The 14,007-nt window shown below is 37.5% G+C and overlaps 1 protein-coding gene across 1 annotated transcript in view; it reads right to left on the bottom strand.

The window, feature by feature from the left end:
- Window positions 1-14,007, bottom strand: part of LOC136879186 (glutaminase liver isoform, mitochondrial-like) — a 208,494-nt gene that overhangs the window by 78,036 nt on the left and 116,451 nt on the right. Inside the window, exons 8-9 of the mRNA XM_067152957.2 lie at window positions 4,797-4,973; window positions 810-941 (exon numbers count right to left, since the gene is read on the bottom strand). Of these exons, the coding sequence (XP_067009058.2) occupies window positions 810-941; window positions 4,797-4,973 (309 nt within the window). The remainder of the gene's footprint in view (window positions 1-809; window positions 942-4,796; window positions 4,974-14,007) is intronic.

Raw genomic sequence — 14,007 nt, 5'->3', positions numbered from 1 at the left:
TGAAACAGGCTTCTACGAAATTCAACTAAGCGAACTCACCTAAGTTGAAGTACCCAATCTAGTGATTAGAAATTATATATACTGAGTGAGGTGGTCATGCGGTTAGGGCTGCGCAGCTGTGAACTTGTATTCGGGAGATGGTGGATTTGAACCCCACTGTCGGCAGCCCTGAAGATGGTTTTCTGTGGTTTCCCATTTTCACACCAGGCAAAATGCTGGGGCTGTACCTAAATTAAGGCCACAGCCGCTCCTTCCTACTCCTAGCCATTTCCTATTCCATCGTCGCCATAAGACCTATATGTGTCGGTGCGATGTAAAGCAACTTGTAATTCAGATAAGTAACCAAGTAACCAAAATTCTGTTGGTGGACATTTTTTCCACCAACAGGACCCAAACCAGTTAACCACAGTGTCAGATCATATAGATTCGATGTCTTAACGATCATGGCCACCATGTGAGCTTACCAATTTGGGAATGGTAAATACATTACATTATCGTTTCTCTTTCTTATTTCTTTCTCTCTTTCTTTCTTTGTTTTGTGGCTTTTTCCAATTATTTGGGGTCAGCACTAATGCAGTTTAAGACACATTTTACACCCTGATGCCCTTCCTGACACCAACCTTAATTAGAGGGAATCAACAAACACCCAGCCCCAACCAAACATTGCTAAAATTACCAATCCATCTCAAACTCAAACCTGGGGCCCTCTGAACCAAAGGCCATTATGCTGACCATTCAACCAAGGAGATGGACTACATAAAATTATCATAATACAGTCATTTTTAAAGTTGTTGAGAATTTAATCTTACCTCACAAAATTTCAGGCATCGGCAGCTATTGCCATGTCTGTCAATGGGTGGTGACCACAAGGCAAGACCCATTACATTTGGGATCACCAGCATTAGACTTCCACTCACTCCTGACTTGGCTGGAAGTCCCACCTGAAAAAGTCACACAAGTCCATTCCTATATTAGTTACATGCAATATGCTTTAGGAAAAAAAAAAAAAAAAAAGGAAGAAGAAGCAAATCTACTAAACAAATTATGAATTAATAATTTTATGTGTGCTTAAAATTTAGACCTATTGGATTTGTAACTCCTTAACATTTAGTTACTTCTAACAATGTTTTTTTCCTTTAATTATGGCATCTATTACATTGTGATGATAAGATTACACAAATTAACATTCTTTCTCTGACCTATCATTGTGATTTTTTTAATATTTGTCCCTATGCACATTTCTCTCTTTTTTTATATGACCTCATTTATCACATGTACAGTGAAACTTGTCTAAAGTGGTAAAGTGGAATCCACTGGAACCATAAAAATAAAAAATAAATTCAGGATTAAGCAAGTTTCTGAATTTAACAAAATTAGACAAAGGAACCTTTTCAGTGCACTCTTTATCATTAATTTGTACAATTTGTAAGAAGTTCAACTGTCAATACGGATCTAACATGAGATTTATAGTCTGTAATCCTTGAACTATTGTACAAGAGACCGACTTTATCAACAATATTTAAAAAATAAGGATAACTTGGAAATTAAAGAACAGTACAGGAAATATAGGAACAAACTAAATGATCTAATTATGAAAACAAAAAGTGAGTACTATAGGAATATGATCAATTGCAATTCAAAAAACCGGGGTAAGGTCTGGGGCATAGTCAATGAAATAACACAAAGGTCAGTTAGAAAAGAAGAGATCAAGGAAATCAGATATAAAGGTGAAATCTGTAAAGATGACATAAATATTTCTAATAAATTTAACAATTATTTAATTAACAAAACCACTGAGAAAGCAAAACATCACTGACAGATTTCCGACTCCACATTAAATATCGCTCGCAACCCTCATACTTGCTTCCTTGCACCGGTAACAGAATACGATCTGAAGAGATGTTTGAGTGAAGTTCATGAAAACAAAGCTGTAGGAATAGACAATATTTTGGCTCGAATTATTAAAGAAAATATAAAGTCATTAAAGGAACCATTGCTGAATATTATCAGTGATTCCTTCACCTTGAAGGGCCTTGACCTACCAAGTGACCGCTCCTCAGCACGAAGACCTGCAGATTACGAGGTGTCATGTGGTTAGCACGACAAATCCTCTCAGCCGTTATTCTTGGCTTTCTAGACCAGGGCCACTATCTCATCGTCAGTTAGCTCCTCAATTCTAATCACGTAGGCTGCGTGGACCTCGAACCAGCCATCAGGTCCAGGTAAAAATCCATGACCTGGCAGGGAAACAAACCCAGGGCCTCCGGGTAAGAGGCAGACACACTACCCCTACAGCTACAGATGTTCAAATTATAATGGTGCAGAAAGATGAAGAGTTAGGTGAAAATTATGTAACTGAAACTGATTCGTTGTTGGAAAGTGATAGAAGATGATAAATATTTTGGTGATAGTATCATTCTAAAGGAGCCTGTAAATGTTACCATCTACCATCCCTTCAGGGATGGAATGAAAACGGTTTTGTACTAGTACCTAGTCATCCTTCTCCTGCCAATGAAACCCCATGTCTAAGGGGTGATGGAATATGTTTAATTCAGTGGTGGGACTTGAAAGTGGTGACCATGGCCTCAGGTTTGAATCGAAAATCCCCATTTCATGAAGTTAAAAGATAGGACGAAAAGGAAAAGAAGTAATTAAAGTACCAGTTCCAAACACAGCCAAAACAAAATAAGAAGTTGGGCAGTGTCAACATCTGCGATCAGCTGTTGGGAGAATACTGAACATTCTTTCAAACAAAGAAGTGGATGCTGGAAACTGCCATTCACGTTATTGATCCGGCAGCAGTTAATGCACGGTTGGCACTCAGGGGAGATGAAAGCAATGGAATTGTTAAGAAATTTTGATTAACCATAGCTTGAAGTAGTTATTTCATCAACCCACTTAGCGCTCTTTCAAGAGGAGGAAGAACAAGAAGGAAGCCCGTCAAACAAGAAGATGTGTGCACCGCTCCCATGTGTGGACAAAAGGCTTGATGGTTTTGAGCACTGATCAACTGAAGTACTTATTTAAAATCTTGACTCTAGATTGAGTAGGGTTTGAACCTCTGTATGGGAAGTTAGCAGCTAAGCCACTGAGTTAATCACACCCCCTTATATGACTGAATATGGAAGACCAAAAGTTATATTTTTCAGCATTAATTCCAGTATAGTTAATCCATTATTAGACATTAAAAATTTTCCAGCTAACTCATTGCTGGTTGCCAATGTTTCGTCCCAGTGTGCTAAGTTGGGCTCATTAGTTGGTAAATAGCACACCTACCAAGTTATATGGCTAATGCATACCGTGGGGGCCACCGGCAGTGCCAATGCACTATGAGAGACTTTGTCTCATTTTCAGAAACTGATGCCTGCCAGGCCATCGGATGATATAGATGTTGATTCCCATAAGGAACCTGGGATTCATTCCCATAGGACACTTTGGAATCAACATCTATATCATAGGATATTATTCCTTTATAAGAGGGGAAAAATTGCTGCATTGATGTGTGAAAACATCACTATAGAAGTAGCTGAAAGGAACAAACAAGTGTCAAATCAAGTTGTATAGAGATAGGAATATGAAAACATATAATGGGATGAAACAATGACCTTTATGCATGGGCACCCATATGACAGTTTTTAGGTGGGGGGGCTACACCTGGGGTATAATATTTTAGAAGATGAATGGCGACTTGTATTCCGTGGTAGAATAACACCCACGGTATCCCCTGCCTGTTGGTGGGGGGGGGGCGGTACTACCACTTCTACGTAATACCGACTTTGAAATCATTTTCTTGAAAGAAAAATACGTAACTACATTAGATTCTTTCTTTTCCCTTCATGCACTGCCGTCCTCAAATAGAGGTTCTCTCCTCATCAATCTCTGTTCCCAGCTTCATCACTAGGGCAGGCATTAACACTCACCAAAGGCCATCTTGACAGATATTCAGTTTACCCAGCTGTGGATCTTTCATTTCCGTATTATATTATAAATATAAATATTACAATAACATCACTGAGAGTCAACTTGGGCAACTTGGCAGGGGTGGAAATGGCCCCAACTGATCGCTTACTGATGTGGCAACAAATAACAATTATATAATATGTATTTAATAGAATATATTTGTTGTTTTGCGAAAAGAAGAAATTATCAAGTTTTAAAAAATGAACTGATTTTTTGATGTACAGTACTTGTTTTTTGAAGATTTTATTGCATCAGGTTGATTTTGGTGCTCCAATGTGGGCGTAAACAGTGTAAATAAATAAATAGAATTTATTTATTTATCACCTACAGGTGTCCCAATTACAGATGATGTAATAAAAATTGAATTTAAAAAAATATATATATACATACAAACATAAAGATATACACCTTTACATGTTTTCTACAGACTATTCACATAATAATTCACTTAATTTACAAAATTATCACATTCCACCCTTGAGAAGAGCTTTCTGAATTGCAGTGGAAGGAAGGTGAAGTGTGGTCAAGTTCAAAGTCACTAAGCTCCCTTGCTCCACTCATCCTGCAGGTATAAGTAGCACTGAACAACACCAAGACTTCTGCCACCTCTTATAGCAGCAGTACTGGTTGTAGTGATATCTAGACTCTAGTGTCCCAGTGTCTGAATACTTTTGATCAGATAGTGTACATTTTGACCTCCATATTGTCAGTGAGAGGAATACATTTAGCAACATTGTCATTTGCAATCTATTAACTGTGTTTAGCATACTTTGAACTCTGAAAAGGAATATTTAGTAGTCAGGTACTGTAATAGTATTTTGTTTGATAGAACTTACTTTGAAGGCAAACTGTCCAGAATAATCATACATGCCACAGCTATGCATGAGAGACAGAACATCTCGAACAGTGGCTGAACTGAACACTTTTTCATCTGTGATAGGACATATGCCACCATTGGCTAATGTAGCAGCCATAACAGACATGCTCTCACAGTGAGACTCGATACAACATGTCTGCAAGAATTAAATGCATTTAAAAAAATTGTAACCTATGAAGTACTAAGAAAATAAAATCATAATTCTAGAATATGAGGTTTATTTTAATCAAGGAAAGAAGAGAAGTAGATTCTTATTACCAATAATATAATATATTTTTACATTTCTGTTTTATATCATACTTTTAACACAGATATGTCGGGTCTTTCCCTATATGACATTTTTCTCTGACTAGAAACACAAGAGAATGATTGGAAAACATAGTCATCATATAACTTCATACATGAAAATATGAACATTTCCATATAGATCGCCTGCATGGTCAAATACACAAGTGAGTATTTAATTTTCTGAGTTCTAATGAAGATAACATACATCTCTATGAATTAAAACCCACTGTTCATTTTTTTCTTTACAGAATATATCATTTTCCTCTTTAATCTGGTGAAATTTAAAAATAATTCTCCCCACTCCTTCAGAATGTGCATGGGACTTGCTACGTGGTTGGGGGTGTGAATAGAATTGGAAATTAATCTATTATCCTTCATCCCTCTAATGACTGTACAAAAGATATTATATCCATATATGAAGAACTAAGCAGAAATCATCACATGGCCATTGAAGGTATAGAATTTATTAAACCCTTTCTTACAAGTATGCAAGTCCTATCTTTGTTGCTAATTTTCATCATAATTCAGAAACTGTTAAAGATATCTGCATGAAATTTTGCATGGCTATGTATTTTATTTTTATGAACAGCATGCTATTCTTTGCTACAAGTTATTTAAATTTTAAGAAATAGTTACAGTAGTACTGCATAAATTAGAAATATTGAGCTGGAAGGTGACAATAAAGAAACAAATGTTCTCTTAAGTAATTTCTTAGAGATTCTAAAGTATATTTTTGAAATGAATAATTTTAGTAGAAGAATAATATTAAGTATTTAATGATTTGTAGTATTCAAAAAGTGCAAATCCCATTTAGCTGCCAAAAATTAATATGTAAATTTGAAAAAAAATATTTATGGGGCTTAAGTGGGCTATAGAAGTATTCAGTCAGCAGTATGTAAAGAGTGTTGGGAGCACCGCCATCTCGATCCTCTTACACTGCCTGCGCTATGCAACTAGTTTAACACAGGAAGGTGTGACTACCAATATTTCTCCAAGTCGCCGTAAGACTGCAGCAGTAGACGCATAGTCTTCGCTGTCAGTGTGGGTGTAGCACTTTGTTATTGGTGTATGAATGTGTGTGAAAACCTGAGTTATTTTGTACAATGAGTAAACTTGTCTGGTCACTTCCGTTCATACAAGAGATGTTTTGTGTAGAACTGTGAAATGAATTAATCATGTTATGCTTGTAGATATTTCAAAAGTGAGATTTGTGCTGGACAAAGCGTTGGCAGGACAGGTTTTTCTCCGGATATTCCGGTTTTCCCTGTCATATTTCATTTCAGCAACACTCTCGAATAACATTTCATTTCATCTGTCATTCATTAATCATTGCCCCGGAGGAGTGCGACAGGCTTCGGAAGCCGGCACAATTCCTATCCTCACTGCTAGATGTGGCTTCATTCATTCCATTCCTTACCCAGTCGAATGACTGGAAACAGGCTGCGGATTTTTTTTTTTTCAGAAGGTGATTAAAGCCTTGGAGGATAGTGGATTCCTTGTGATAAGAATTGTGACGGACAAGCACAAAACAAACGTCTTCATGTTTAGACATTTTGGACAACCTCAGATATCCAGATGATAATATTTCAATCAAACTAGAAACAGGAAATCAAATCCTAATTTGCGGGTACTAGGTTCGTGTTATTGAAGATAGGATGGAGTGTCACATTTGTGTCAGCAACATCTCACTGCCTAGAGCTTCACCACCGCTAAATGGAACTGATTATGCATCAGGACAGAGGAGGAGTTCGATACCCAAAACCTTGTTTTGTTTCTCTGGTGAAGCATCTGGAGGAGTTTGTTTAAGCTGCTGTGCCTATTGTCGAAGTCCTTCAAACGTACGAGCATAATACGATGACTTACGACGTCTTCCCTTTCAGAATACCGAGCGAGTTGGCCATGCGGTTAGGAGCACACAGCTGTGAGCTTGCATCTGGGAGATAGTGGGTTCGAACCCCACTGTTGGCAGCCCTGAAGATGGTTTTGCATGGTTTCGCTGTACCTTAATTAAGGCCACGGCCGCTTCCTTCCCATTCCTATCCCATCGTCACCATAAGACCTATCTGTTTCGGTGCTACGTAAAACAAATAGCAAAAAGAAACCCCTTTCAGAATGGGTTTTGTTACAGTGTGAGGTCAAAGAACATCAGCAAACTGTTAGTGATATTATCCTACCAAGTTCGTAAGACCTCTATTATTTGATATTGCGTTGGCAAGAACACAAAAATTACAGTACCACTCCAAGCCTTTGTCCGGGAAAATCTTTAAATTGTGCATGAAGAGGCGCCAATATTTAATATTACTGATGTAATTTACGAGCTTCAGTGAACATATGACCATACTGCATAGTATTTTGTAGGCTGTCGTCATGAGAATAAGTTTAGAACATTGTGTGTCTATGTCTTCCATCTAGCGGAGAAATTTTGTCGGAGCGTAGTCGCAAAAAGACTTGCGTAGAGCAGGCAGTATAGGAGGATTGAGACGGCGGTGGTTGGGAATAAGGATGATGTCTATGTGGAGGAGATGATTAATACTAATGAAGTATCATACTGGAATTTACCTATGATACCTATGATAGAAAAGCAGCTGGAATTGATAAGATTTCTGGGGATCATACAATTTTATACATGAAAATATTAACATTATATGAAGTACTTATTTCATTACTGTGTGCACGAAAGAGCTAAGTTATACTAAATGGATGGAGAGTTGCTATAGTAGCCCCTGTACATAAAGGGAAGGGAGATAAACATAAAGCCAATAATTAGGTCAGTCATCTTGACCTGTATTGCATGTAAGCTTTAGGAAAGCATTCTTTCTGATTATATTAGACATGTTTGCAAAATTACTAACTGATTTGATAGAAGGCAGTTCAGGTTTCAGAAAAAATATTCTACTGAAGCTCAGCTTGTAGGATTCCATCAAGATATAGCACATATTTTAGATTCATGTCAAGTGGACTGTGTTACTATTGACCTGTCGTAGGCATTTAATAGAGTAGATCATATGAGACTATTGACAAAAATAAGGACAATTGGACTGGACAAAAACTTCTTCTTCTCCTTATTGTACCGTATACTCATTGGATGTCAGCTGTCATGAGGGCAATCTGGTTCTTGTTCTCAGCAACTTGGAAAAGAGTGGGTGTACTGAGCCCATACCATTCTCATAGATTCTGTAGTCAAGATATTCTCTTTCTTCCCCTACTTCTCCTTCCTTCAATTTTGCCTTGTAAGATTAAGCTGAAAGAATCTATATTTATCATTTTGAATGATATGGCCAAAGTTCTAAAGTTTCTTCTTTTTGATGTTGTGCATGACCTCTAGCTCTTTGTTCAGACATTAGAGTACTTCATTGTTACATATTCTGTCAACCCATTATATTCTGAGCAGATGTCAGTAGCACCACATCTCAAAAGATCAAAGTATTTTGGTGATGTTCTCTGTTAGGGTCCAAGTTTTGGCACCATAGAATAAGACAGAAAATACATAACACCAAAGTAAACAGAGACAGAGATTAATCTTAAAGTTCTTGTTACAGAGAAATTTACTCATTCTCTTGCATGCAGTCCTTGCCTGTTCATTCCGGGACCTAATTTCAACAGCATTGTTCCAGCTGTGATCAAGTACGCTGCTGAGATAATGAAAGCATTCGACTTGTTCCAGTGATGTGCCAGCTACTGTTAAGTTAACAGGTTGAATGATATGTTCGCTTATGACAATTACTTTGGTCTTTTCTTGTGTTTAAACGCAGACCTGCTGCAGCACTGTGTTCAACCACACAGTTTAGAAATGTCTGCAAATCTTTAGCATTTGTTGCAAGCAGAACAGTATCATCTGAATACTGCAGATTACTTATTGTGATCCCATTAACAATGATGCCCTCCTGTTTTCCTTTTAGTGCTTCAGAAAAAACCCTTTCAGAATAAATATTGAAGAGGAGTGGAGATAGAACACAGCCTTGCCTCACTCCTTGCTTTATTCAATAGCACAAGTATTTGTGTTGTCAAACTTAACTGATGTGGTCTGATTCCAATAAAGGTTGGCAATAATTCAGATATCTCTTCCATCCATGCTGATATCATGTAAGATATGTTTCATGTTTAATATGGTCGAAAGCTTTTTCATAATTAATAAAACAAGCAATATACATCCACAGACATATCTATGCATCTTTGTGCCAAAACCTGCATTCCCAGCTATGCCTCTCTGGTGCCAAATCCAGTACAGAAACCAAACTGGGTGCTACCTATGTAGGATTCACATTTTCTGTATATTCTTGCATGTATTACTTTTAGGAAGATTCTGAGAACATGGCTCATTAGGTTTATGATTATGTTATCTCCATGAGATTTAGCCATTGTTTTCTTTGGAATAGGGATGAAAGTTGATGGTCAACCAGTTAGAAGGGAATGATCCATCGGTGTATACCAGATTAAATAGCTCTATCAGGAAATCTAGTGATTGGTCTTTTTGAAGAATTTTTAATATTTCTACAGGTATAGCATCCGGTCCAGGTGATTTTCTGTTTTTGCAGTTCTTGAGGGAATATTCTACTTCCTGGCAAGTTATATGGTCCTTCATCTGCATCACAAACAGAAGGACATGGTCCCCTAATATCATGGAAAAAATCAGTGACATAAACTTTCCAGCTGTTCAGTTTTTCTTCATGTTCGATAATGACCTTCCCTTGATTGTTATATAACTGTCCATTTGTCGTCCTGGTATGTAACCCTGCAGCTTCTTTAACCTTTTTGTGCATGTTAAAAGTGCCATGCTTAGATTCATATTCTTCTGTGTCCTTACACTGATTATGCAGCCATTCAGTTTTTCCCCTTCTAAAACATTTGGCAGATTTTGGTTGTTTTTTATACCTGTACTTATCCCAGTTCTTGTTCTTTACAATCCTCTGTTGGTCCATCAAATCAAGTATTTCATCAGTCATTTATGTGCTTTTTCTAACTCGTTTGTCTTTCATTAGATGACAATTTCCTGTATCCAGTTCAGTTGTTTTGAATCGACTCTAAATGGTTTCAAAGTCCTTTGGCATTTCAGGCTGGTTAGATAGCTGTTCACTTAGGTCTGACTTGAGTCAACCTCACATCTAATGGTGGGGTCCAAAATATATGCAAAGTCCTTTTCTCGGTCAATTGTGATTATATCTATTCTCCGGTTGTTTCCAAGGTCAGTAACACATGGCACCTCTTCATGTGCCCCGTAACCTTTCTGGGAGAATGCTGCTGCAATGCTAGATCTTATTCTGTTTTACCTAAAGGTACTCGTCCACAATGCAACAAAACTTGCACGCCACTTTTGTGTTGTGTAAGAGAAATGGCACACATGGTTTACACACAGCACACAAGTTTGCCTTTCTCCTTGTTATGCAACACAAAAACTTGCACGCCCAAAAAAAATGTTGCACCGAGTGTTTACACCACGCTACTTAAGTGGCGCAAGTTTCCGTGCATGCAACTCTCCTAGTCAGCTGTTCTCACGGATGTTAGTGTTGATAGTAGCAAGCATGTCTTCTGGCGAGGTGTTATCAGCAGCTTGCTTATCCCTGATTTTATTATGGCGACGAAAATAAAGACGAGAAAGAGCGAAATGGAAATGTTGGCTGAGGGAATGGATTTTAGTTTTAGGTCGTGAAAATTGTGGAGTTGTTAATAACTTGCTACAGGAATTGTACATGGGAGACCAAGTCCTCTACAAGATTTTCCTGCAAATCTCAGCGACTGATTTTGAATATCTGCTGCGAAGAGTTGATACAAAAGAAATACACGTCGATGAGAAAATCACTATCACCAACAGAACGCCTTGTGTTGACACTGAGATATTTAGCAACAGGTAAGCCGATTTTAAAAAAATAGCCTATGGATTTTATACAGTACACATAAGGAATCATTTCTTTTAGCTTATTGTAATTTCCTACATTTTGTTTTGTTACAGGTGACAGCTATCAGTCATTGCTTTATCTATTCCGGATACCGACATACACCATTTCACATGTAATACCTAAAGTTTGTGATGCTATTTCCAGAGTGATTAAAGAAGACTACTTAAAGGTATATAAATGTTACTTTATTGTCATGGTTATATTTGTCGCTGGTGGTGAGTTCATAAAGTGGATGGAATCATTTAATGCTTGACATTATACTAAAAATTTGTCATGAAACCATTAGGATGATAGGAAAACTTAAAACGGTCCACCTTTTCAATACAAAATGTTATAGTTTATTTATAACATGTATTTGTACTTGGAAATAGTTTCAACGCTGATCTGCGTCATCATCAGCCAAAATGTGGGAATAGGCAAATGCTTGCATGCTTGCCTGATGATGACGCAGATCAGCGTTGAAACTAGTTCCAAGTACAAATACATGTTATAAATAAACTATAACATTTTGTATTGAAAAGGTGGACCGTTTTAAGTTTTCCTATCATCCTTTCTCAGTTCAATACGGACAAAAATGAAATTCCTAGGTTTAAATAAAACCATTATTGAAAAAACTAAGGAACTCTCTGACATTTTCGAAGAATTCAATTAAATATTTGTTTGTTTGGTATGTGTTTATTTGTTGTGAATTTTTTGTGAATTTGAAGAATTTTCAGGACTTACATGATTGTTGGAAGACATTGATTTTGGTATTGGAGATCTCCAGTAGTATGTTTGTTGTAACCCATTTTTTGTATCACCCTGTTGTTGCCACGTGGAGGCTTCGATCACGAAATCACTGAGTTTCGTAATCGAAACCTCTAGAATGTTTCTCACATTACCATATATGGTGCTGTAATTCTTTTGGTAAAAATAACAATAAATTGTATTGGCGAAAACTTCAGGTCGAATCATAGGTAGCTTCCTTGATTGGCTGTTTGAGTGTTTCTCAATTTCCAGCCTTTGGCTCCTTAGCAGGAGCAGAGCTCTGGTCCGCATCTTTGGTTTTTGTACGTTCTTACAATCGGACGCACCTTGTAAGGTGGTCCGCTCAGCGGCTCCAGTCCCTCTGGATAAGCATGTTTTCTTTTCTCGTATGTTAAATTAATATGTGAATTCATTTGTTCGGAGTTTACCTTAGACCCTGGTTTTCACCGTTTTGGTTTTGTAATGCCTTAGTTCGTCAGCTAGGCATATCCTTTGTTTTGGAGGCAATTCCTTTTATTAACCTTTCGTGTAACGTAAAACTTAATTTTTCCATTCGGGTTGCCTCCAGTAATGCAGTGTCAATTTAGTGTATGCCTGTTGAGCTATGCGTCCCTCGCTGATGAGTATTAGGAGAGGACAGCAACTTTGAAGGCCTCTGCTTTAAATTTCAACTTGTAGACACTTTTCCCTTTTGATGGTTGTAAATATGTCATATTCCCTGCTAAATTTTCCTTGTAAATTTCATTATCGAAGTTATGCTCACCTTCTTAAATGTAATCGTAATGTTATGTTGCCATTTGATTCTCTGAAGAACCCCCGATAGGAACCTTGTGGTTCGATTTAATCTTTTTCTTAATTGATAATGTTATCCTTTTAATTGGTGTTTTATACCTTGTTAAAATTCTTTATTGTGAGTAAACCAGACTAAAGGGTTAATGCTCTCACATTTCTTTCCCTACAACGTCACGTAAGATCTCGTCCTCTGTAGGGTTTCCCGGCCTGCTTCCCATACATCCTTTCTGTAGTTGTCATGTTAGTAAACCTGCATAGCCATGTGTATGTTGTTGAAATTTAAAATGTTTTTCCTGGTGTATCATCGGCTGACGTTGTTCCTTCAGGTTTGTTATTTTTGGATTATTACATCATTACTTGTTTTATATGTACCTTATATTATGTGCACTCTTCTAAAAGGGGGGGTAACAATATTTCATTTACAATAAAGAATATACAGGTACGTACTTACCTTAATTTATTCCCAAGTGTGAACCTCTCAGACACCAGTATAATACCACAGCAGGCGACCACGTGAGAAAGTTGCGCCACAAAAATGATCTAAACTTTTCATGCCACTTTCGGATGGCGCAAGTTCCTCTCATCCGCTGTGTACACAATGCCACTGTTGACATTGCACGCAACTTGGGAGTTGTGCAGAATTCAAGTGGCATGTGTAACTGTTTGAATTGCATGACTGTTTACATGAAGCCACTCAACTTTTCTTGCTCAAATCGAAGTTGTATGCAATTTTAGTTTCACCATGGACAAGTAGCTTTACATTCCTAAGCAAGTTCCCCCCGTGGACATGAACCAAGAACATGAGCTAGTGTTTCAGGCTCACTGCAGTGTCTGCAGTGGACTCCATCTCGGCCCGTACAAGAACTACGTTGTATTGCATTCTCAGCGCATCTTTCCACTCTGATTCTGAGAGTCCCTTTAGGGTGTTGACCCATCGGTTAGCCAGTGTGTATTCCTGATAGAGGATGGCTCCTTTACTGTGAGTTCTTAATGGACACTTTACTTAATCGTTGATATCTGATATCACTTTTCTTAACCGTTCATATCTGATATCATGTTTCTTTTAAAAAATAGTTTGGGGATCAGAGAGACCCAGTCCTAAAAGTGAGCGTAACCTTTTCAGGGTTAAATATGAACATTACTTCCTAAATGACAATGAATGAACTTGCAAAATTTTAAGTAGCATTTGTAGTTGGTGAACTATAGAAATCTGTATTTTACCAAATTTAAATTATCAACAGTTGCACCATCCTCTTTAAGTGAAAGATCTTAACCCAGATTTTTGCCTATTTATTTTCAAAATAGCCTTCTCCACATTTGATACAAATTAGCATCCTCTGAATCCAATCATGGAAGCACTGGTGCAGTACTTCTTCAAAGATGGCACCAAGCTCTTCTCAGTAGAATGCAACAGCTTCTTCTGAACTCCTGAACTGATGGTCTATTTGT

Source organism: Anabrus simplex, chromosome 8, assembly GCF_040414725.1.
Source record: "Anabrus simplex isolate iqAnaSimp1 chromosome 8, ASM4041472v1, whole genome shotgun sequence".
Classification (NCBI taxonomy): domain Eukaryota; kingdom Metazoa; phylum Arthropoda; class Insecta; order Orthoptera; family Tettigoniidae; genus Anabrus; species Anabrus simplex.
This window is presented reverse-complemented; position numbering and strand designations above follow the sequence as displayed.